This window comes from Pelophylax lessonae (assembly GCF_965119305.1).
Source record: "Pelophylax lessonae genome assembly, chromosome: 5".
In the NCBI taxonomy this organism is placed as follows: Eukaryota; Metazoa; Chordata; class Amphibia; order Anura; family Ranidae; genus Pelophylax; species Pelophylax lessonae.
In genome coordinates, this window is record NC_138772.1 from 237,513,525 (window position 1) to 237,537,752 (window position 24,228).

A 24,228-nucleotide genomic window follows, 5' to 3' on the forward strand; every position below is an offset into this window, starting at 1 on the left:
ATTTGACATAGAGCTTGCCAAAATTTGGAGATGAACTGTGAACCACGGTCGGATAAAAGAGTCTTTGGAATTCCATGTAACTTGAACACATGTTTCATTAGTAGTTCCGCTGTTTGTTTAGATGAAGGTAGTCTGCGAATAGCAATGAAATGTGCCATCTTTGTCAGATGGTCCACTGACACTAGAATGGTATTAAATCCTTTGGAAGGTGGTAGTTCTACTATAAAGTCTAAGGACACAACTTCCCATGGGACCTGGGGTATTGGTAGACTGCAGAGTAGACCAGATGGTTTTGTAGTGTCAATTTTGGACCTTGCACAGATGTCACATGAAGAAACAAATTTTTGTACAGACGTCTTCATATCAGGCCACCAAAACTGCCTGGTAAGCAAATTAAGGGTTTTCGTCATACCCATATGTCCTGCCATGGGCACATCATGTGATAATTCCAAGATCTTGGTGCGCATAGTAGGGGGTATGTAGAGTTTGTCGTGGTAATAGAGGAAGCCTTCTGCATCAGTACTTAGTTGTGGTGGAGGTGAATCCAATCTTATACTGTGCAAAATCTCTTCCTTCAGGGAACGAACAACACCAATAGGTTCATAGGGTATTATAGGAATAGAAGGGATTTCGGCGCAGTTATCTTCGGTTAATCGTGATAGCGCATCCGCTTTTTTATTTTTGTCTGCAGGCGTGTAGGTCACTAGAAAGTTAAATCTTAGGAAGAATAATGACCATCGTACCTGCCGGTGGGAAAGAGTTTTGTTAGTCTGGAGGTATTGAAGGTTTTTATGATCTGTATATATGAGTATTGGTAATTGGGTACCTTCAAGTAGATGTCGCCAATTCTCCAGTGCCAGTTTTATGGCAAGCAACTCCTTTTCACCCACTGGGTAATTCACCTCTGGGCTGCTTAGTGATTTTGAGAAGAAAGCAACTGGGTGGAGTGGTGAAGTATTTGTTAGTCGTTGGGAGAGAACTGCTCCTACTGCCATATTTGACCCATCTACCTCTAGAATATATTGGAGAGATGGGTCTGGATGGCGTAGTATGGGAGCAGAAGTAAAGCTTGATTTTAACAAGCAGAAGGCTTGATTTGCTTCTTCTGACCATTTGAATGTTTTTTTTATACTTGTAAGTTGTGTGAGAGGTCTCACAATAGCAGAAAAGTTCTTGATGAACTTCCTATAGAAGTTTGAAAATCCAAGGAATCGCTGTAATGCCTTACGAGTTGTTGGTATAGGCCAATCCAGAATACAGGATATCTTGCTCATATCCATCTTGATTCCGGTTTTGGATATGATGTATCCTAAGAATAATATTTCTTCTTTATGGAATAGGCATTTTTTTAATTTCACGTATAGATTGTGTGCGAGTAATCTGGATAACACAAGTCTTACATGTTTTATATGTTCAGACAGAGATCGAGAATAGATAAGTATATCGTCCAGATATACCACAACACAGACATCAAGTAAGTCTCTAAAGATGTCGTTTATGAACCTTTGAAAAGCTGCGGGAGCATTACACAACCCGAATGGCATCACAAGATATTCGAATAATCCGTATCTGGTTCTGAATGCTGTTTTCCACTCATCTCCGTAACGGATTCGGATTAGGTTGTATGCCCCTTTTAGGTCCAATTTAGAGAAGTAAGTAGCCCCACGCACTTGTTCAATGAGTTCAGGGATGAGCGGTAAAGGATAGCTATCCTTTATTGTAATAGTATTTAATTGCCTATAATCGATAATAGGTCTAAGACTTAAATCCTTATTGCGGACAAAGAAAAGTCCTGCAGCTGTGGAAGAAGTAGAGGGTCTGATGAACCCTTTTGTCAAATTCTCATCCAAGTATTCCTTGAGATGAGAGAGTTCATCCTGTGAAAGAGGATAAACATGACCGAAAGGCAATTTGCTGTTAGGGAGTAGATCGATAGTGCAATCATAATCCCTATGGGGAGGCAACACTTGAGCATTTTTCTCAAGGAATACTTCGGACAGATCCTGATAGCATAGTGGTGCAATCTCGTCTGACACTACAGACAGGATCTTTCCATAAGATGGGAGGTTACACGTAATCTCACAATAGTGAGAAGGGAAAGTTAAAGTCCGTCTTTTCCAATCTATGATTGGTTGATGTGTGTGTAACCAGGGGAGTCCCAAAATAATGGGAAAATGGGGTGAAGATAGTATATCAAAAGGAGGTGGTCTCCATATGAGACTCGTTAGCAGTGACAAGGAGTGCTTGTGTCTGATTGGTGATTGGACCAGAAGATAGCGGGATACCGTTAATGAAACTAACAGAAACAGGTTTAGGTTTTGAAATAATAGGTATTTTATTTAAGGTAACAAAACGTGTATCGATATAGTTCCCACAAGATCCTGTGTCGATCATAGCCTTGGTAGTAATCCTAGTCTGGTCCCACTGTAATGTTAAATGAACAAAGAGATAAGGTTTAGAAAAGGAAGTCGTTAATCCCCCTAGCAAGACATGTGAACACTCACCCTCTTTTTTGCGGACAAGGGGACAGACGCTTATCGAATGATCCGGGGATGCGCAGTACATGCAGAGATTACTGGATCTTCTCCTAACTCATTCAGTAGTTGATAAAGGTGGGCGTATGGTTCCTACCTCCATAGGGGTAGGGTCAACGGCCGAAATCCGAGAAGGACTAGACAATGGCATTCCCATTTTCTCAGCCTTTCTTTCTCGCAGTCGCCTGTCAATGTTGATACTGAGTTGTATTAAGGCATCCTAAGTGCCAGGTAAATCCGCTCGGGCGAGCTCGTCTTTAACGGCTTCTGACAACCCGAGTCGGAACTGAGTTCGCAGAGATGTATCATTCCACCCTGAATCAAGGGTCCATCTTTTGAACTCTGCTACAAAGTCTTCTACAGGTCTCCTTCCTTGTTTTAAAGCCCTCAATTGGATATCAGCAGTACTCTGCCTATTGGGGTCATCATATAAACTAGCGAGTTCCGCTAGGAATAAAGGATAGCAGTTGAGAAGCTGATCATTTTTCTCAAAGAGAGAGTCTGCCCAGGCCCGTGGATCACCCGTTAAGTATGAAATGACGGTGCAGACTTTAATTTGATCAGTAGGGTAAGTAAACCTGTAAACACTAGAGGAGGGTTTATTTTGGGTTCAGGGGGCTGAGCAGCAGTAAGCTGGGAAAGACGGGTTACCTGCTGTCTCAGAGTCTGATTGTCTTCTTTTACTTCAGTAAGAGCAAGTATTAATGCATTTACTTGTTGTGTTAATTGTGTCACTTGAGTGGGTAATTCTGCTGAATCCATTTTTTTTATGGTTCGTTCAATCTGTAACGCTCCTGCGTTTTTATTGTAAGCTGGATTTGCAGCTGCAGAATCTCCACTCAGTAGTCATGTAGAGATGTGTTGGAATACCAGATCCAACTCTCCAGACTCATCACTGTGGGCCTGTCTGCTTCAGCATACAGATATACACACACTCAATAAGATGTTCCTGGAGTGATAGGATGTATATGATAGTATGGAGGTGATGTGCTGAAGGGACAGGTGTGAGCAGTGACACTAATGGTAAGCACTTGATAGTAATGTTCAGGAGAGTAGTAGATGGTAATAGGTAGAATGCAGATAGGTTAGTAATCATGTATGGTAACAGGTGGTAAGGACAGCAGATGACATAGACAGGATAGACTAACCCAGCGCAAGGATAGATGGTAGTAGACTCAAGAGCTAGCAATCTATGTAACAGTGCAGATGGTAGAATTAGTATGCATAGATAGTAACAGTCCTTAATGTGCAGAAGATGATAGTGTAAGTTAGTTATGGAGGATTCCCCTGTGGGGTACTTATCACTAGTAAGGTATAGTAAGTAGAGGGGTCCAGTAGTGAGGGAGTGATCCGGTAGCGAGATACGGGATCAGTTGCGAGGTTCCGGTCTGTTCCAGGTAAAGGCAAATAGCTGGAGGTTCCGACAGAAAGACAAGGCTTGTGAGCATGTAGACACACATTGAACGAACAACGTGAGAGAGAATGCTGGCGATTGAAATAGCCACTCAGCGGCGCTCAGCGATGATGTCATCCGTCTTAAAGGTGTATGCGTTCCACCTAACTAGAAAGGTGGGACGCAATGTTTTGAAAGGAAAATGGTAATTAAGGGTACCAAAGGTACCAGAATCTTACAATTTTCCATTTCAATGCCCAACATCGGGAGGTTGAAGAGATCTTTAAAAGACATTGGCCGGTCCTATGTATGGATAAAGTCTTGAATGGGGTTTTGCCTGACACCCCAACATTCATATATAGGAAGGGACCGACTTTCGGTGATCAGGTAGTTAAGAAAGTTTTGGATCCCCCAAAGAGGCCGACAATGTTTTGGGAGAGTACACCTGTTTTTTTGCCTGCAGGAGGTGTAAAACCTGCAAGCAGGTGAATACTCATTTGAGAAATTTCACCAGCTTTGAGTCTCCATCTAACAGGCAAACCTTTGAAATAAAGGATACAATTACTTGCAGTAGCACACATGTGGTGTACTGCATACAATGCCCGTGTAATTTGTTCTACATTGGTAGGACCAAGAGAACGATTACAGTCAGGATTTCTGAACATATAACTAACATCCGCAATGGATTTAAAGATCACAACCTGTCCCTCCATTTCCGGGATTTTCATAACAGTGACCCCACCCATCTGAAATTTTGGGGGGTGGAGAAGGTAGCACCGGTGTGGAGGGGCTCGAATCGTGTCCGTAAAATATCTAAGCGTGAAAGACACTGGATATATCTCACTGAGTCTTTGCATCCTAAGGGTCTAAACGTGGACTAGGACATTAATTGCTTTATTAGCAATTATTGATATATGGATATGGTCCGGTCCCGCTTGGTACCTATTTGGATGAAGTTGCCATCTATTCTCTTGCTTTCTCTTTTTTCTGATGTCAGTTTATTATTTATGTAATTTTTAGTGTTTTTAGTAATTTGATAATCTGAGTGTATGGGCTTTTAACGTTATTTAGTATATATGGTATTTGGGTGTAAGTTTATATCCAGTTCATTGGATATATGTACAATTTTATATCAAATTGGAGTTGTCTCTATTAGATACATGATGCCGTTTTTAATTCACTAACCTTTATTTTAATTTGATTTTTTGACCATTGAGTATGTCCTTTTATGTATATGAGTAATGTACAGTGAAAGGCATCTAGTGGAATACAGTGATGCCGCATGAAAATGTGGGAATGTGTCACGTAATGCATTGTATCTGGAGCTACGGCCAAATTTTTTCACTATAGGAAGTGACATAAGAAAGTGTCACTTCCGGTGGTGTAATAGAAAAATAGTGCAGCGCAATCCTAGTGGTAAAATTATAAAATCATGCAGAGTCCCAGTGTTAATAGGTGTCCATATAAACAGATAAAAGTCTCCAGTGTAAAGTGGTCCTAGGGCAATTCCATAAGGTGCTTGTCTCCACGAGTGCTCATGCAATCCCACCACCTGTTCACACTGCCGCTCACCTTAACAAAGAGACCCTACAGGAATTATTTCTGGTACGACCATCGCTACTACCTCCAAACAAGGGGAGTAGCGATGGGGGCCAAGTTTGCTCCCAGTGTGGCCAATCTTTTCATGGCCCACTGGGAGGAAGAGGCTGTATTTGGCACCCTACCACAGGAACTTATTTGTTACAGACGTTATATTGATGATATTTTTATGGTATGGGAAGGAGACATGGCAGATCTGCAAACATTTATGGATAGGTTGAATAGTAACACCAAAAATATCACTTTAACATGGAATTTGGAGAAGGAAAAGATTGCCTTTCTCGATCTTGAGATTTATAAACACGAAGGCGCCTTGAGAACAAGGAATTTTTTCAAACCTACTGATAGGAATGCATTTATCCCCTTGGATAGTTGTCACCACCAGATGTGGCTTTGCAACATTCGAAGGGGACAATTCACTAGATTAAGCCGCAATTGCGCTTCGGATAGTGACTATCAAGTACAATCAAAGGTTTTGGAAAAGCGTTTTCTTGAGAAAGGATACAAAAAGGACCCCATTAGAAAAGAATTGGAGGATGTGGGAAGGAGTAACCGCGATACTCTCCTGAATGGAGACAAAATTAATCCAGTGGATCCAGGTTACAGAATAATTTTTGATTACAATATACACTACAAAAAAGTAGAACGTATTGTTAAAAAGTATTGGCCTATCCTTAAAGAGGACAAAATTCTAGGACCCCATCTGACAGAATTCCCTAAGTTTATCTACCGGAAGGCCCCTTCACTGCGAGATAAAATCGCGCCTGGGGTTGTTGAGAATCATATTTTTTCTTTTCTTTCTGGCACCTATACATGTGGGAAATGTGCTACCTGTAAGAGCTGCAAGAAGAACCTAAAGAAATGAAAAGAATTTGTAGCTACTGCTACTAATAAATCATATAACATCAAAAATCTGATCACCTGTAAAACGCAAGGGGTGGTGTACATGTTACAGTGTGAATGCCGCCTTCAGTACATAGGACGTACCTCTCGTGCTTTACACGTCAGAGTGGGCGAGCATATCACTAATATCCGTAAAGGTTTAGAAACGCATAGTGTCTCAAGACATTTTAAAAAATTCCATCAAAAAAATCCCAGTGGGTTGCAATTCTGGGGAATAGAGAGAGTCCACCCACACTGGAGAGGTGGGAATTTTATTAGACAGTTGAGTCAACGGGAGTCTTATTGGATTTTTGAATGTAAAGTTTTAACGCCATTAGGACTCAATGTTGAGTTTGATCTCAACTGTTTTATTTCTGACCGATGAGATATTTTTTGCCTTTTTAATGTTCCCATATTCTTATATTTTATATTTTATAGGGAATGTATTTATTGCTTTGTTCTTTGTCTTTTATAGTATTCACATTGCGGTTTATATTTAGTAATTTTAATAATTTTATGTGCATTATTGTGTATATGTCACTTATTGTTCACATTTATGATTAGGCAATGCTCAGATACGCCATCTAGTGGAGAGTTGAGATTTAGCCGGAGTCACAATGACGATTACCACCCATTGAATCCTTTGGATTATGGGAAGATGTATTATTTTAAATTTGGGCATAGTATATTTATTAAATTGTATTTAATGTATTTCCACAAGCTGGTTCTTGTGGAAAGTTTTTAAATTGCCCGTGCACACTGCATATAAGAATACAGGCTGGTCCTGGCTTAAGGGTCATGCAGTGTTTACTTCCTGCCCTTAGTTTACATCACTTCCTGTGTACATCACTTCCTGTGTACATCACTTCCTGTGTACATCACTTCCTGTTTCCTGTTTCCATTTGGAATCATACTGATTAGTTAATTGAAGACAGGAGGTGGGCAGATCATATTGTCATAAAAGACGGGTCCGCAGTATGGTACGTGACCCTTGCTGAAGAAGTCCCGCTTATTTTCACGGACGTAACGCGTACGAGGGATGTCACGTGACCCGCGGCCGCCTCTCACTCTTCCGGGTTGGTGGACCTGATGCACGCCTGCTTGCAAACTCTGCAGATATGGGCTGTTATTTTCTTCAAAAATATCGTTTTTTCTTGTCTCCTACACATATTGGTAACATTGTTTGAGGAGCTGACAGTGCATCGGAGGTGTAATCATTTACTACGCTTAAGGAAGAAAGTGTGAGGATGCTTTGATTTTGAGATGAAATGCTGGTTGACCCTGTAGGGTCTCTTTGTTAAGGTGAGCGGCAGTGTGAACAGGTGGTGGGATTGCATGAGCACTCGTGGAGACAAGCACCTTATGGAATTGCCCTAGGACCACTTTACACTGGAGACTTTTATCTGTTTATATGGACACCTATTAACACTGGGACTCTGCATGATTTTATAATTTTACCACTAGGATTGCGCTGCACTATTTTTCTATTATGTATTCAGAAGGTGTTTTGGAGATATTGCCCTTGAGTGCTTAGCTGCTGGTCCATTTATTAGTGGTGTGTACAAGAGTCCAGCGCTGAATATTTCTTTTTATTTACTTCCGGTGGTGTGCCAATATCCGGAGGGACTCGCGGCGTTTGATAGTGACGCTGATGCGTCATCGTCGCTGTCTTGACGTGGAGCGGATGTGTTTGGATACACATCGCGCTCGGCGACCCGGATGTGGTTGGTGACGCACTTCCGGGCCGACGCCAGTATGGTGACTGGCGCGCCAGAAGAGGCGGAGGATTCCAACATGATAACCGGAAGGGTCAGCAGAATGTGTATTTCCGGATGATTGTCCGGCGCAGCGCGGAGGCGCATGCGCCGGCGTTCATATAAATGCATGCCGACCGCGTCGTGCACGCAGGCTCTTTGATAAAGTCTTGACGATAAAACGCGTCAGAGCTGGAGTGCGCGGTCGCCCATGATTTGATCCATACGCCGGACAACTTCCATAGCACCTAAGGGGTCATTTGGAACTGGTGGTCATTGAGCGTATTGTACTATATGCCTTCACTCAAATGGTCTTCCTGTAAGTAGACATCTGAAGGGGAGAGGGGCTCAATATGTGCTGTGTTTTTTGAATAAATTTTATGCGGAATTACACTATTGTTTGCCCCTACTCTGTTCAATTTCATGATTGGCTGAATAGAGTAACATTTGAAGGAGAAAGCTAAGTGGTCCTGATCTGGAGTCGTTTATTCTGAGAGAGGTGGATATTGTGAAGGGCCTGTTTTCACCTGGTATCTGGTGAGTTCCCATTACAAGGGGGGGAGCACTTGTCGGTGGTGGAAGTTTGGTGCTTTCAGTCCAGTTCCCTCACACCTTTACCCTGAACAACGGACTCAGTTAGACAAAGAAATCTCAGATTGGACCATTATCAGAGTGGTTTCATGGACTGTTGAATGTTCATTCATGTCCTTTTTTCCTAGCGCTGTTAGTGTTTTTGGAGTATTTTTGTATAAGGTTTATTATTCTTTAAACACCTATCTTGCATACTCAGATTACACCCTACGTCAATATGTGGTATTGGGGGGCCACTGGTTTATCACACCAGTTGTTCAAAAAATTGGCCAGTGAGTTTGGCACTGTGTGTATCAGACTTCACTCAGCAAAAGAGGCAATATTGTTGCAGAACACAAATATACTTATGAAAGAATACTCAGATTACACCCCACGACAATATGTGGTATTGGGGGGCCACTGGTTTATCACACCAGTTGTTCAAAAAATTGGCCAGTGAGTTTGGCAATGTGTGTATCAGACTTCACTCAGCAAAAGAGGCAATATTGTTGCAGGACACAAATACACTTGTAAAAGTATACTCAGATAGGCTCCAAAAATTAGCTCACATGGTTTGAACTGAGAGCAAAGAACGTAGTATATGATTGCTAGAGGTACAGTAGGCTTTAACAGTATACACAAGTTGGTGGCGGGCTGTTTAGGCCGCAAACATGAGCTCACATGGGTTGAACTGACAGCAAAGAACGTAGTATATGATGGCTAGAGGTACAGTAGGTGTTCACAGTATACACAAGTTGGTGGCAGGCTGTTTAGGCCGCAAACATGAGCTCACATGGGTTGAACTGACACCTTATTTTATGCTCCAACATTTGAGCCACAGAAGCCTGCCTTTTTCCAGAAAAACGTGACGACGGCATCATGGAAGGTGGAGTGGAGGACAAATGTGAGGAGACAGGAGAAGGAGAAGGGGGAGGAGAAGGAGAAGAGGCTGGACGGTGAGAGCATGGAGTGTGGTTTTATGGGTTCTGACAGCTTTGCTCCCACTGAGCTTGGTGATGGGATTTCAGGTGCCTTCTTAAGGTGGTTGTCCCTAGGTGAGTGTTGGGCTTACCGCCACTTATGCGTTGACTGCAAAGGCTGCAGATGGCAACACTGGTGTCAGCAACGGACACATTAATAAAAGCCCACACTGCGGAGCCATGTGCCGGCGTCCTGGGAGCGCCAGATGTGACTGAACATGGTTGATGGCTCGCTCCTGATACATTTGCAGTCTGCTTTGTACCTCTTGTGCAATGCAAGTTCTGCCTGCCTCTCCTCCCTATCTGCCGGTCCGTCAGTCCGCCAGTACTACAAATAATTGGCCAGTAACTGTTATCACTGTGTGTAGCAGAGTGAACACAACAAAAGAGGCCAAATGTTTGCAGGACTAAAATACAATCTTAGAAAAGTATACTGTTAAATAACACCTCAATTCAATATGTGGCATGGGGGGGGGGGGGGGCACAGGTTTATTACACCAGTTCTACAAATAATTGGCCAGTAACTGTTATCACTGTGTGTAGCAGAGTGAACACAGCAAAAGAGGCCAAATGTTTGCAGGACTAAAATACAATCTTAGAAAAGTATACTGTTAAATGTTAAATAACACCTCAATTCAATATGTGGCATTGGGGGGGGGGGGGGCACAGGCTTATTACACCAGTTCTACAAATAATTGGCCAGTAACTGTTGTCATTGTGTGTAGCACTGTTTACACAACGAGAGGCCAAATGTTTGCAGGGCTAAAATACACTCTTAGAAAAGTATACTGTTAAATAACACCCCACTTCAATATGTGGGATTGGGGGGGGGGGGGAGCATTGGTGTAGCACACCAGTTCAAAAAATTGGCCAGTGAGTTAGGCGCTGTGTGTACCAGACTTCACTCAGCAAACTAGGCAATATTGTTGCATGACACAAATACACTTGAAAAAGCTTACTCAGAGAACACCCCACTTCAATATGTGGCATGGGGGTGGGGGGGCACGGGTTTATTTCACCAGTTCTACAAATAATTGGCCAGCAACTGTTGTCACTGTGTGTAGCACTGTTTACACAGCGAGAGGCCACATTTTTGCAGGACTAAAATACACTCTTAGAAAATTATACTATTAAATTACACCCCACTTCAATATGTGGCATTGGTGTAGCACACCAGTTCAAAAAATTGGCCAGTGAGTTTGGAGCTGTGTGTACCAGACCTCACTCCGCAAACTAGGCAATATTGTTGCATGACACAAATACACTGGAAAAAGTTTACTCAGATACCACCCCACTTCAATATGTGGCATGGGGGGGGGGGCACAGGTTTATTACACCAGTTCTACAAATAATTGGCCAGTAACTAGTGTCACTGTGTGTAGCACTGTTTACACAGCAGGAGGCCAAATTTTTGAAGGACTAAAATACACTCTTAGAAAATCATACTGTTAAATAACACCCCACTTCAATATGTGGCATTGGGGGGGGGGGGGCACAGGTTTATTACACCAGTTCTACAAGTGATTGTCCAGTAACTGTTGTCACTGTGTGTAGCACTGTTTACACAGCGAGAGGCCACATTTTTGCAGGACTAAAATACACTCTTAGAAAATCATACTGTTAAATAACACCCCACTTCAATATGTGGCATTGGTGTAGCACACCAGTTCAAAAAATTGGCCAGTGAGTTTGGCGCTGTGTGTACCAGACTTCACTCAGCAAACTCGGCGATATTGTTGCATGACACAAATACAAGTTTACTCAGATAACACCCCACTTCAATATGTGGCATTGGGGGGGGGGGGGGGCAATTGGTCTATCACACCAGTTATAATACATTATAAGTGCTTTTGTCACTGTGTGTAGTGTTGCTGCAGAAACGCTCAATCTCACCACCACACCTGTCACAATGCTGCAGAGTGCACAATAATAGTACTAATCCACTATAATATGCTTTCTACAAAGTGTATTATACTGTGGATTACCCCCCCCCCCTTTTTAGTGCACTGCACAGCAATACCAAAAAAATTGCAGCCCTTTACATGACTTTTGTGGACATTAACAGAGCAATTTGTGTGTGACTGCAGCCGATCTCTAACTGCCCCTAAAGCAACCACAGGATACCTGGCCCTATAGTAAAGAGACTGTAATAGACCCTATAATGACATTGGAGCATTTTAAATGACTTTTGTGGACAGTGACAAAGCGATTTCTGTGTGACTGCAGCCAATCTCTACCTGCCCCTAAAGCAACCACAGGATACCTGGCCCTAGAGTAAAGAGACTGTAATAGACCCTATAACGACATTGGAGCATTTTAAATGACTTTTGTGGACATTGACAGAGCGATTTCTGTGTGACTGCAGCCGATTTCTAACTGCCCCTAAAGCAACCACAGGATACCTGGCCCTAAAGTAAAGAGACTGTAATAGACCCTAAAATGACATTGGAGCATTTTGAATGACTTTTGTGGACATTGACAAAGCGATTTCTGTGTGACTGCAGCCGATCTCTAACTGCCCCTAAAGCAACCACAGGATACCTGGCCCTATAGTAAAGAGACCGTAATAGACCCCAAAACGACATTGGAGCATTTTAAATGACTTTTGTGGACATTGACAAAGCGATTTCTGTGTGACTGCAGCTGATTTCTAACTGCCCCTAAAGCAACCACAAGGATACCTGGCCCAACAGTAAAGAGACTGTAATAGACCCTAAAATGACATTGTAGCATTTTAAATGACTTTGGTGGACATTGACAACGTGATTTGTGTGTGACTGCAGCCGATCTCTAACTGCCCCTAAAGCAACCACAGGATACCTCTCCCTAAGCTCAAAAGATACTAGACCTATACCGAAATACCAGCCCTGGAAAGGACTTTTGTGGACATTGACAGAGCGATTTGTGACTGCAGCCGATCTCTAACTGCCCCTAAAGCAACCACTGGATACCTGCCCCTAAGCTCAAAAGATACTAGTAAATCTATACCGAAAAATACCAGCCCTGGAAAGGACTTTTGTGGATCTTCACAGTGCTATATGTGTCTAGCAAACTCTCCCTGACGAGCACAGCAGACCTCTCCCCACACTGGCAGAAAGCGGAATGTGAAATGGCCACCAGATCGGGTCTATTTATAGGGTAGGGGGACTGTCCATGTGCTGGAATGTTTCAATTGGCTGTCCCGTTCCACCTGACGGCTGTGTCATGGATCAAAGTTCCCCCCAATGTAAACAAATATGGCCGCCGCGAACGACGCCATGTGTTCGCAAATTTGGTGGGTAGCGAACAAGCAAAATTTGCCGCAAACCGACCGCCGGGCGAACCGCAAGGCCATCTCTACACAGGAATTCCATATGTCTTTGTATCAAGAAATGCAATATAACAATCCTAGAGAATGCTAGAGGGATTCCCTCTAGTGTTGTCTAGAATTGTTACATTGTATCTCTTGTTATAGAGACATGTAGGCAATTTTTATGAAGTGCTTGTATTTTTCTTAGGTATTACATTATATTAATAATAAAATTATAAATGTACTATTTTATGAGGTAAATAAATACAAATGACCTTCCAATAACTTCACAAGTCTGCATGGATACATTTTTGACATGTCACAATGACACATTTGTACATTTGATTTTGAAGGAGTCCTTGAGTTTCAGTAAAGTTACTTTGCCTTGTCTGCATTGATGTCATCAGTCTTCTGCAGAAAGGAGGAAACATGTCCCCAGTCTACATCTCCCCCCCCCCCCCTCCAAATGATCAGACTACAATACTGTAACTTTGTAGTAAGTAACAAGGTGAGCAGCTACAGCAGGGGGGGGCTGATACGTGGCAAACATTAGTGAACACAGTCATAAACTGTGCACAGGCGCCAGGATGTAAATGTTTGTGTCTTCTCTAAACCAGCATCTCTATCCAGCAAATAATTGTTGACCTTGGATGCTGCCTGAACAATTATCGTGTCCTTCTGGAGAATAAAGCAGATGAAGCCAGAGGGAGTACTGAGTTTGTGGCAGCTTTAACTGTGACACCTGCAACATTGTTTAGCATTAGAAAATATAGCTAATGCTAAGTTCACTTTCACTTTTAAAAAAATTTCTATTTAAGAAAAATACAAACAGTTAAAAAAAATGTTTAAGTTTTCCTTTTATTTTACCTAAAATTATATATTTTTTTAATAAAAAGCTACTGCAGGCTAGGATGTATCTTCCTTTTTTTATTCCCTAAAGGTGACAAACGAGAGTGAATATTTATTTTGTCTTAGGTAGAAAATCATACATAATACATAGTGTAAGGGTTTATTGGCGAACAGTCCGCATATCATCAAAATCATCAGCTTATCAAAAATGTCAGTTTTATATATATACGTAAATTTAAGCAGAAACTTTCCCATGCCATAGTGAAGCCAGAAAAGCAGACAAAAGGGTTCAGCAAAGCAGCTATCTGGCTATCTCTCAATTACTAGCCAAGCAAAACCTCCACATAGAATTTTGTTCAAGGAACCAACTCTCTTCTCAACCAGACTCAAGAGCCACATACTTTAATTTATGTCTGTCCAACCTAACACCACCCTCTGAAGCCTTTTAAATTTAAACTCAGAATAGTCTGGATGGCAGATACATCACTTTCCAACCAACCCTCAGATCATCTGGGGGTGTTTGTCACAATCAGAGATGTATAGTAACGAAGTAGAAATACTTAAGTACTGTACTTAAGTACCGAAATGCGGTATCTGTACTTTCCTAGAGTAGAATTTTTTTCTCCTACTTCTACTTTTACTTCACTACATTTTTTCGATGATTTCGATACTTCTGCTCAAGTATTTTTTTTTTGTGCTGCATAGTTACTCGTTACTTTTAAAAAAATTACCACTGCCAGCACAGTAGATGGCAGGTTGCATAAAGCTCAAAAAAATGTGTATAATGTCATTTGTAAATCAGCGCATACGAAAATAAAGGCTGTGTATAATAAAAGCTGCTATACCAAATCTTTCCAATAAAAAGAAAATATGAAACAAACAAATAAATGGTGCTACAGCGCTTAAAGTGCATCAAGAAACTACTAACAAACACAGGTTAATCATTTGAATAAATCATTTGAAATAATAAAAACAATATGATGTTCAAACTTTTGACTTCTTTCTTTAATAACTACATAACACAGTACTTGTACTTTTACTTTCAGTACTTGAGTAGAATTTTTTTTTCAAAACTACTGGTACTTTTTACTTTTAGTACTTAAGTAGCACATTTTTTGAAAAAACTACTTGCAATACTTAAGTAAAAAAAATGTTGAATACTTTAGTACTTCTACTTAAGTAACTTTTTCTGCGAGCACTTCCACTTCTACTCAAGTCACTTTTTGATTGAGCACTTGTACTTTTACTCAAGTAGAAATTTCGAGTACTTTATACAAGTCTGGTCACAATAGTATATACATTTATAGTATATAAATGTATAAATAATTGGCTGTTCTCCAGCTATGATAATTTTGATACACATGTCTGTATTCATTTCACATTTAAATCTAAAACATACAAGCCATAGAAATGACATATACTTACTTTGGTAAAACTAGAATTTGTACTAAGAAGATACAGAAGAATATGAGGCATGCACAAGTCACATAATATTTGAAGCCTGGAAGTGACATTGCTCGGTACTGAGAAAAAAAAAACACACAATATTAAGTACATTTATTACCTGTGTATGTGAATTTATACACACACACACACACACACCATTTGTTATATACAACTGCAAGAAAAAGTATGTGAACCCTTTGGAATGATATGGATTTCTGCAAAAATTGGTCATAAAATGTGATCTGATCATCATCATCTAAGTCACAATAGACAATCACAGTCTGCTTAAAATAATAACACACAAAAAATGAAATGTTGCCATGTTTTTACTGAACACACCATGTAAACATTCACAGTGCAGGTGGAAAAAGTATGTAAACCCTTGGATTTAATAACTGATTGAACCTCCTTTGGCAGCAATAACTTCAACCAAACGTTTCCTGTAGTTGCAGATCAGACGTGCACAACGGTCAGGAGTAATTCTTGACCATTCCTCTTTACAGAACTGTTTCAGTTCAGCAATATTCTTGGGATGTCTGGTGTGAATCCCTTTCTTGAGGTCATGCCACAGCATCTCAATCGGGTTGAGGTCAGGACTCTGACTGGGCCACTTCAGAAGGCGTATTTTCTTCTGTTTAAGCCATTCTCTTGTTGATTTACTTCTATGCTTTGGGTCATTGTTCTGTTGCAACACCCATCTTCTGTTGAGCTTCAGCTGGTAGACAGATGGCCTAAGGTTCTCCTGCAAAATGTCTTGATAAACTTGGGAATTCATTTTTCCTTCGATGATAGCAATCCGTCCAGGCCTTGATGCAGCAAAGCAGCCCCAAACCATGATGCCCCCACCACCATACTTCACAGTTGGGATGAGGTTTTGATGTTGGTGTGCTGTGCCTCTTTTTCACCACACATAGTGTTGTGTGTTTCTTCCAAACAACTTTGGTTTCATCTGTCCACAGAATATTTTGCCAGTACTGCTGTGGAACATCCAGGTGCTCTTGTGCAAACTGTAAAAGTGCAGCAATGTTTTGTTTGGACAGCGGTGGCTTCCTCTGTGGTATCCTCCCATGAAATCCATTCTTGTTTAGTGTTTTTTACGTATTGTAAATTCACTAACAGGGATGTTAGCATTTGCCAGTGACTTTTGTAAGTCTTTAGCTGACACTCTAGGATTCTTCTTCACCTCATTGAGCAGTCTGCGCTGTGCTCTTGCAGTCATCTTTACAGGACGGCCACTCCTAGGGAGAGTAGCAGCAGTGCTGAACTTTCTCCATTTATAGACAGTTTGTCTTACCGTGGACTGATGAACAGCGAGGCTTTTGGAGATACTTTTATAACCCTTTCCAGCTTTATGCAAGTCAATAATTCTTAATCGTAAGTCTTCTGAGAGCTCTTTTGTGCGAGGCATCATTCACTTCAGGCAATGCTTCTTGTGAAAAGCAAACCCAGAACTGGTGTGTGTTTTTTATAGGGTAGGGCAGCTGTAACCAACACCTCCAATCTCATCTCATTGATTGGACTCCAGTTGGCTGACATCTCACTCCAATTAGCTCTTGGAGATGTCATTAGTCTAGGCGTTCACATACTTTTTCCACCTGCACTGTAAATGTTTACATGGTGTGTTCAATAAAAATATGGCAACATTTCAATCTTTGTGTGTTATTGGTTTAAGCAGACTGTGATTGTCTATTTAATTTTCAAGGTGAAGGCGCCTGGTTTTGATGTCTGGCCCTGTGTAGAATATAGATACCTGCTGCCCTTTTTATTTTAATGGTGTGGTACCAAAAAAATCCCAAATATTATAACAATGAAAATGGGCGCTGGTGATGGTGTGGGCTTATACAATATATGTTGTGATTGTGAGTAAAAAAATATATATTCAATGTGAATCTTATATATGTGATATCATTACCCAATAAATTATAATATATAATACCTTATTGGGCAAAATTATCCTTATGATATCAACCAAATAAATTATCACAAAAAAATGTGAAACTTTTTTGTGACTTTTGGTGAAAGCTAAAATAATACAAATATGTGACACTTGTGATTATTTGTTAAAAACTGGATTTTCATAAAAACACATATAATTGACAATAAAATCCGTAATTCATAAAATTATTTGTGCAACTGGTGAGATAGTCCATGTTTAATAGATAAATTAAATCTTCAAAGTGCTTTGTGCTCCAATTTGTGCTCTTGAGAAAAGTAAGCAATATTTGCTTCTTACCAGATGGCCTTAGGTCGCAAGGACCTAAATTGCTTTTGATCCCTTTAAAGGATGGATCAATCCTCCACCGAACTCATCCACTCCGGATAGGTGGCAGGTTTTCCAATATGGATCAGGACCTTAGGATGTGGGTCTCAAGCGGGTGTATAAAGGAAAAAATATAATGGGGAAGCCAAAATATAGTGTGATACCGGTTTTTATTAAAGTAAAAGATAAAGGTAAAAAATGGCTGCTTACAATGGATAGTGCCTGTCCTGGCACTGGGTGAAAGTGCTGTTTGTTTTGGGGTCTGTGAAGGTATAACTCCTGTTGCTCTGTGTTAAACAGAGTCTCCTACACAGCCCTAGTAGCATGGCAGCGGTGGCGTGCGTTCCAGACAGGGTGAAAGTGACGTCGATGGCTCTCTCAGTTTCCGGGTTACAGAAGACCACAATGCATTTTGCGTCAATATCGCGTCATCAGGAAGTCTGCTGCGTCTTCTTTTTAAAGAGTGATAATTAAATTCCAGCAAGATATACATTGGAGTTATTAAATAATGTGTGTCATAATTGCTACTGACAGACATCATGCAAAACAAAATGCAAAACAATGGTAAAGTGTCTTATATAAACATCAAGAAAACAAATAGTTACAGTAACATTATTAGCATTAGCATTATTAGCAGTCATGCACAGTGCCATCTTAAGAGCCTTATAGGCCCCCTGGGCAATGCAGTGCACTGGGGCCCCCTGGCTACACAATCACGCACGAGAATAAAAATGCAAGTTATCGATAAGGCGATATTTATTTTTATTGGTACCTCAAACAAGATCAGTGTCTTGTAGTATATATTGGTCCCTGTAATATGTATATAGTAAGGTATATCTCCTCTCCAGGTAGTAGTTGTACTCTCTTGTAGTATAGTGTTCCCTGTAATATGTATATAGACTATATACACATTACAGGGAACACTATATACTACAAGAGAGTACAACTACTACCTGGAGTATATACCTTACTATATACATATTGCAGGGAACACTATATACTACAAGAGTCTCTTGTAGTATATAGGATTCCCTGTAATATGTATATAGTAAGGTATATACTCCAGGTAGTGGTCTCTTGTCTTGTAGTATATATTGGTCCCTGTAATATGTATATAGTAAGGTATATACTCCAGGTAGTAGTTGTACTCTCTTGTAATATATAGTGTTCCCTGTAATATGTATATTATATACATATTACAGGGAACACTATATACTACAAGAGAGTACAACTACCTGGAGGATATACCTTACTATATACATATTACAGGGACCAATATATACTACAAGAGAGTACAACTACCTGGAGTATATACCTTACTATATACATATTACAGGGACCAATATATACTACAAGAGTCTCTTGTAGTATATAGTGTTCCATGTAATATGTATATAGTTAGTAAGGTATATACTCCAGGTAGTTGTCTCTTGTCTTGTAGTATATATTGGTCCCTGTAATATGTATATAGTAAGGTATATATCCTCTCCAGGTAGTGGTCTCTTGTCTTGTAGTATATATTGGTCCCTGTAATATGTATATAGTAAGGTATATACTCCAGGTAGTAGTTGTACTCTCTTGTAATATATAGTGTTCCCTGTAATATGTATATTATATACATATTACAGGGAACACTATATACTACAAGAGAGTACAACTACCTGGAGGATATACCTTACTATATACATATTACAGGGACCAATATATACTACAAGAGAGTACAACTACCTGGAGTATATACCTTACTATATACATATTACAGGGACCAATATATACTACAAGAGTCTCTTGTAGTATATAGTGTTCCATGTAATATGTATATAGTTAGTAAGGTATATACTCCAGGTAGTTGTCTCTTGTCTTGTAGTATATATTGGTCCCTGTAATATGTATATAGTAAGGTATATATCCTCTCCAGGTAGTAGTTGTACTCTCTTGTAGTATAGTGTTCCCTGTAATATGTATATAGATGTATATACACTATATACACATTACAGGGAACAATATATACTACAAGCGAGTACAACTACTTACCTGGAGGATAATATATATCTTACTATATACATATAGGTCAGGGACCAATATATAGTAGGTAGTATATCCTCCAGCCAGCCTAGCCAGGACAGGTAGTAGTTGTCTGACTCTGTCTCTTGTGTCACTGTCACATCGATTAGATCCCATCATACATTGCCATCATCATCACATCATGCCATGAGAATGAGAGTTAAAAAAAATATATAATTTAATCAGCCTGGCAGGCTGTGGCAGCCTTACCTTACACGGCTGAACATGGGAGGAGGTGGGTGGAGGCGGAGCCAGTCTTCTTCTAGGGTCGACTCAAGACAGATGGAGCCGGAGGAGAAGAGTGAGGAGGAGAGCCGACGAGGAGGCGGCGGCGGTGCTGTGCATCCTGGGTCTGCTCTGCTGCTCACGTCACTGGTTGCTAGATGCCAATCGGGCTGGCCTTAGCAACCAGTGTGTGCAGTGCAGACTCGAGCCACCCACGGCCGCCGCCGGACTCCGGAGGGGAGGAAGCAATAAGGGGGGGGGGGGCCCGGGCGGGCCGGCGGACAACAGAACGGGGGGGGCCCTAGACCACAAGGGAGTGGGACATGCCACCAATCCATCGATCCATATGGGGCCCCTGGGCAAGTGGGGCCCCCGGGCAACCGCCGGGTACCCAGTGGAAAAGACGGCCCTGGTCATGCATAGAGAAATAAAAATTTCAAGATAATAGCTTTTCGGTTAGAAAGGACGATTACAGTCTATAACACGTAAAAACAAAATACAAGTTTCTCACAATGTGGCTGATGCAATCGTGGGTTGATGTAGTTACTTTTCTTCAAGTATCCCAGGGGTATGAACCCAAGTCTTTTCATCCATGGTGTAAGAGTAAAGTTAAAGCGGAGTTCCACCCAAAAGTGGAACTTCCGCTTTAGGGAGTCCTGACCCCCCGACATGCCACATTTGGCATGTCATTTTTTGGGGGGGGAGCGGGTACCTAGTTTTGACAGGTACCCGCTCCCACTTCCGCTCGGAGCGCCGCGGCGCCCTGAGCGGAAGTTCTCCTCTCCCCCTCCCTCCCTGCAATCTTCTGGGACACGTCAGAGGTCCCAGAAGATTGCCGGCCAATCACGGCGCGCAGCGCGACTCGCGCATGCGCAGTGGGTACCCGGCTGTGAAGCCGCAAACTGTAACAGCCGGGTGCCCACAGCAGTGATGCCGGCGCCGAGGGAGAGGATCGAGGCTTCCGGCGGCCACATCGCTGGACCGTTGGACAGGTGAGTAAATGGCTGGAACTCCGCTTTAAGAGTGAGAAAAGAGTTAGAAAAAGGAGAATAGTAAGAAGGCAAGAGTAGGTAAGTAGAAAGGGTAAGAGGGATGGGGGGGGGGGGGTGTCACGGCAAAAAGTTTGTCTCTCAGTTTAATACGGTATATGCACAGGTCATAATTTACTTGATGAGTAGGTCATTATATTCATTGGTCTCTTCATTCATGGTCTCCCTGGCAGGTCTTAAGTGAAGACCTGCCAGGGAGACCATAATTTGTGGAATAAGTAATTTCTTTCCTGTCTGATGGCCAATGTCTCCTCCATTTCATAGATCTGGCCCACTTTAATGAGCCGATCTGCAATAGCAGGTGTTTTCTTGGAGTTCCAGTAGAGCGGAATTAGAGATTTGGCTGCGTTCAGGAAATGACGTGTGAGTGATCTTTTATACTTTCTGTAAGGGAAGCGGTTGATGTGAAGCAGACAGCAATGTCGTTTCTGTGATGTGGCGCACCCATCTGATGACCTCCCTCCAGAAGGGCTGCAGAACCGGGCAGTCCCACCAAATGTGGAGGAAGGAGCCTCGTGCGGAGTTGCATCTCCAGCAGGCGTCTGAGGACTGCTTGGCCCATTGATATAAATTGACAGGAGTGTGGTACCATTGCGTCCTGAGCTTATATGAGGTTTCCTGTAGCTTGGTGCTTAGTGAGCACTTATGCGAGAAGTAGCACGCCTTCTCCCACTGTGCCGAAGTGAAGGAGAATCCCAGTTCCTTTTCCCATATACTCTTATATGGATCAATGAAATCTAGAGGTGCTTCAATGAGCTTTTTATAGGATTGGGATGTAGCTCCCTCAATTCTGTCACCTTTAAAGCATTCTTCCTCAAAGTCAGTTAATGGTCTACACAACAGATTTTTGTATTTGTTGCGGTTGATAAAATCCCGCAATTGCACGTATGTCCAATATGGAAGAGGTGCATCAGATGGGCATTCTTGTTGTATCTCATTAAAAGATTTGATGCTTGAATTTTGAAAACATTGTTTAACTCGAAAGGGGTGGGGTTTACCATTTTTATGTAGGATAAAGGAGCGGTTGTTAATACCCGGTTGGAAATCAGGGTTATTTAGTAGCGGGATGAGTGGGCTCTGCCCCGAGGAGAGGTTGTGCTTGGTTGCAACTCTCTGGAAAATCTTTATAGTGGTCGCTATCAGTGGGTGTTTTTTAATTTCTAACGGCCAGTTTCGCTGATCTGTCCATAGGAGATGATGGGGGGGGGGGGGTTGTGCTCCAGTCCAGTTCCATGCCCACCCAGTCTTTATTGTCATGGTGGCAGTGCCAGTCAAGAATTCTAGTTAGGTGTGTGGCTTGGTAGTACTTTTGGAAATCTGGAAGACCAATTCCTCCATTCAGTTTTGGTAGTTGTAGGTATTTGAGCTTTATACGTGGCTTCTTACCAGCCCAAACAAAAGTCCTCTGCAAGTGTGTTAATTTATGGAAGAAAGATATGGGAATCTGGACTGGGAGGGCATGGAAGAGGTAAAGCAACCTGGGAAGCACTGTCATCTTGATAATGCAGGTTCTACCGAACCATGAGAAGTTCCTCACGTTCCATCTCTTTAAGTCTGCTGCGATTTGTTTCATTAGTGGTCTAAAATTAGTCTCAACCAAATCTTCTGATCTCAATGTAAGTTTAACCCCTAAATATTTTAGAGCATATTTTTCCCACCTATAAGGGCAATTTTCCATTGTGAGTTTTAGTAATCTCGGGGATAGGGTTAGATTTAAAGCTTCCGATTTGCTATGGTTAATTTTAAAATTGGATAAATATCTGTAGAGTTTAAATTGGTTATTAAGATTGGGGATGGAGATGTGTGGCTTGGAAATGAAGAACAGCAGGTCATCGGCATAAGCCGATAGCTTAAACTCTCTGGAACCTCTGTGAAATCCATGTATGTCCGGGGACAGATTTATTATTCTGATGAGGGGCTCAAGGGAAAGTATGAACAATAAAGGGGACAAGGGACAGCCCTGTCTTGTGCCATTCTTTAGAGAGAAAGATGGAGACAAGATGTTATTGACCTTTACCCTGGCAATGGGGTTGGAATATAGGGCCTGAATCCAGGTCAGCATGTTAGGACCTAATCCGATATGTTTACTAGTTTGTATTAAAAAGTCCCAGGCAACCCTATCAAAGGCCTTTTCTGCGTCCGTGGAAAGCAGAAGACCTTCGATATTAGAGCCTCTAATGCTATGTATCAGGTTTAAGGCTTTGGTGACGCTGTCTTTGGCCTCTCTGCCTTGCATAAATCCAACCTGTTCTGGTCCAATAACGTGGTGTAATAGTGAACCCAGTCTATTTGCAAGAATTTTGGTTAGGATCTTTAGGTCTATGTTGAGGAGTGATATCGGACGATAACTCGAGCATAAGGTTGGATCCTTATCCACTTTGGGAATCACTGAAACGTATGTCAACAAAAAATCTCTGGTGGGAGTCTGTGAATGTAGAATGGAGTTTAGAGCTTTTGTAAGGTGAGGAGTGATTATATCAATATATAATTTATAATATTGGGATGTAAAGCCATCCGGCCCTGGGCTTTTCCCTGTTTTCAGTTCTTTGATAACTGAATTTGTTTCTTCCACTGTGATTTCTTTGTCCAAATCATCGATTGCATCCTGCGGTAGCACAGGCAAGCCATTATTTGGGAGGTAGTCCACTATTAATTGGTCTCGTGGGATCAGTTCACTCTGGTTTACTTTGAGGTGGTATATTATATAATTGGGAATAGAATGTGCCAAAACTTTCTGCCATTTTGTGTGGGTCTCGTAGTAGGGTGCCGTCCTGACCTCGGATGCAATGGATGTTGTTGGCATATTGTACTTCTTTTAGAGCTGTAGCTAGAAGCTTGCCTCCCTTGTCCCCGTGTTCATGTAGATGGACTTCTTGAGGAATAGTGACCTCTTAGTTTTGGCTTGGAGTATTTCATTAAGTGTTTTTCTGTGTGTCAATAGCTCCTGTTCTACTCTTTTGGAATTACTAAGTTTATGTTGTAGTTTGAGAGATGCTATATTCTCGACTAAGGTGTTGACCATTTTTTCTCTATCTCTCTTCTGGAATGCACCATGTCTGATCAGCTCACCCCTTATAACACTTTTATGCGCCTCCCACACTGTCAGTGGGGAGACATCCTCAGACATTGTCCCTGAAGAAGTTGGAGATAGAGGTTTGAATGTCATTCAGGACCTCCTGTTTGACCAACAACGAGTAGTTCAATCTCCAAGTAAACTCACTCTTGCATGGAATATCTGTTTGGAAGGCTATAGAGACAGGTGCATGATCCGAAAGAGAAATTATACCTATGTCTGCTTTAGTCAGCCTTGAAAGATCTCTCTGGGTTACGTATA

At 41.6% G+C, this 24,228-nt stretch overlaps 1 protein-coding gene across 1 annotated transcript in view; it reads right to left on the bottom strand.

Moving 5' to 3' along the window:
• ADCY2 (adenylate cyclase 2) overlaps positions 1-24,228 on the bottom strand; it is a gene marked incomplete at both ends in the record, with an annotated part of 1,451,075 nt that overhangs the window by 417,318 nt on the left and 1,009,529 nt on the right. Inside the window, one exon of the mRNA XM_082258935.1 lies at positions 15,276-15,373. Within this exon, the coding sequence (XP_082115061.1) occupies positions 15,276-15,373 (98 nt within the window). The remainder of the gene's footprint in view (positions 1-15,275; positions 15,374-24,228) is intronic.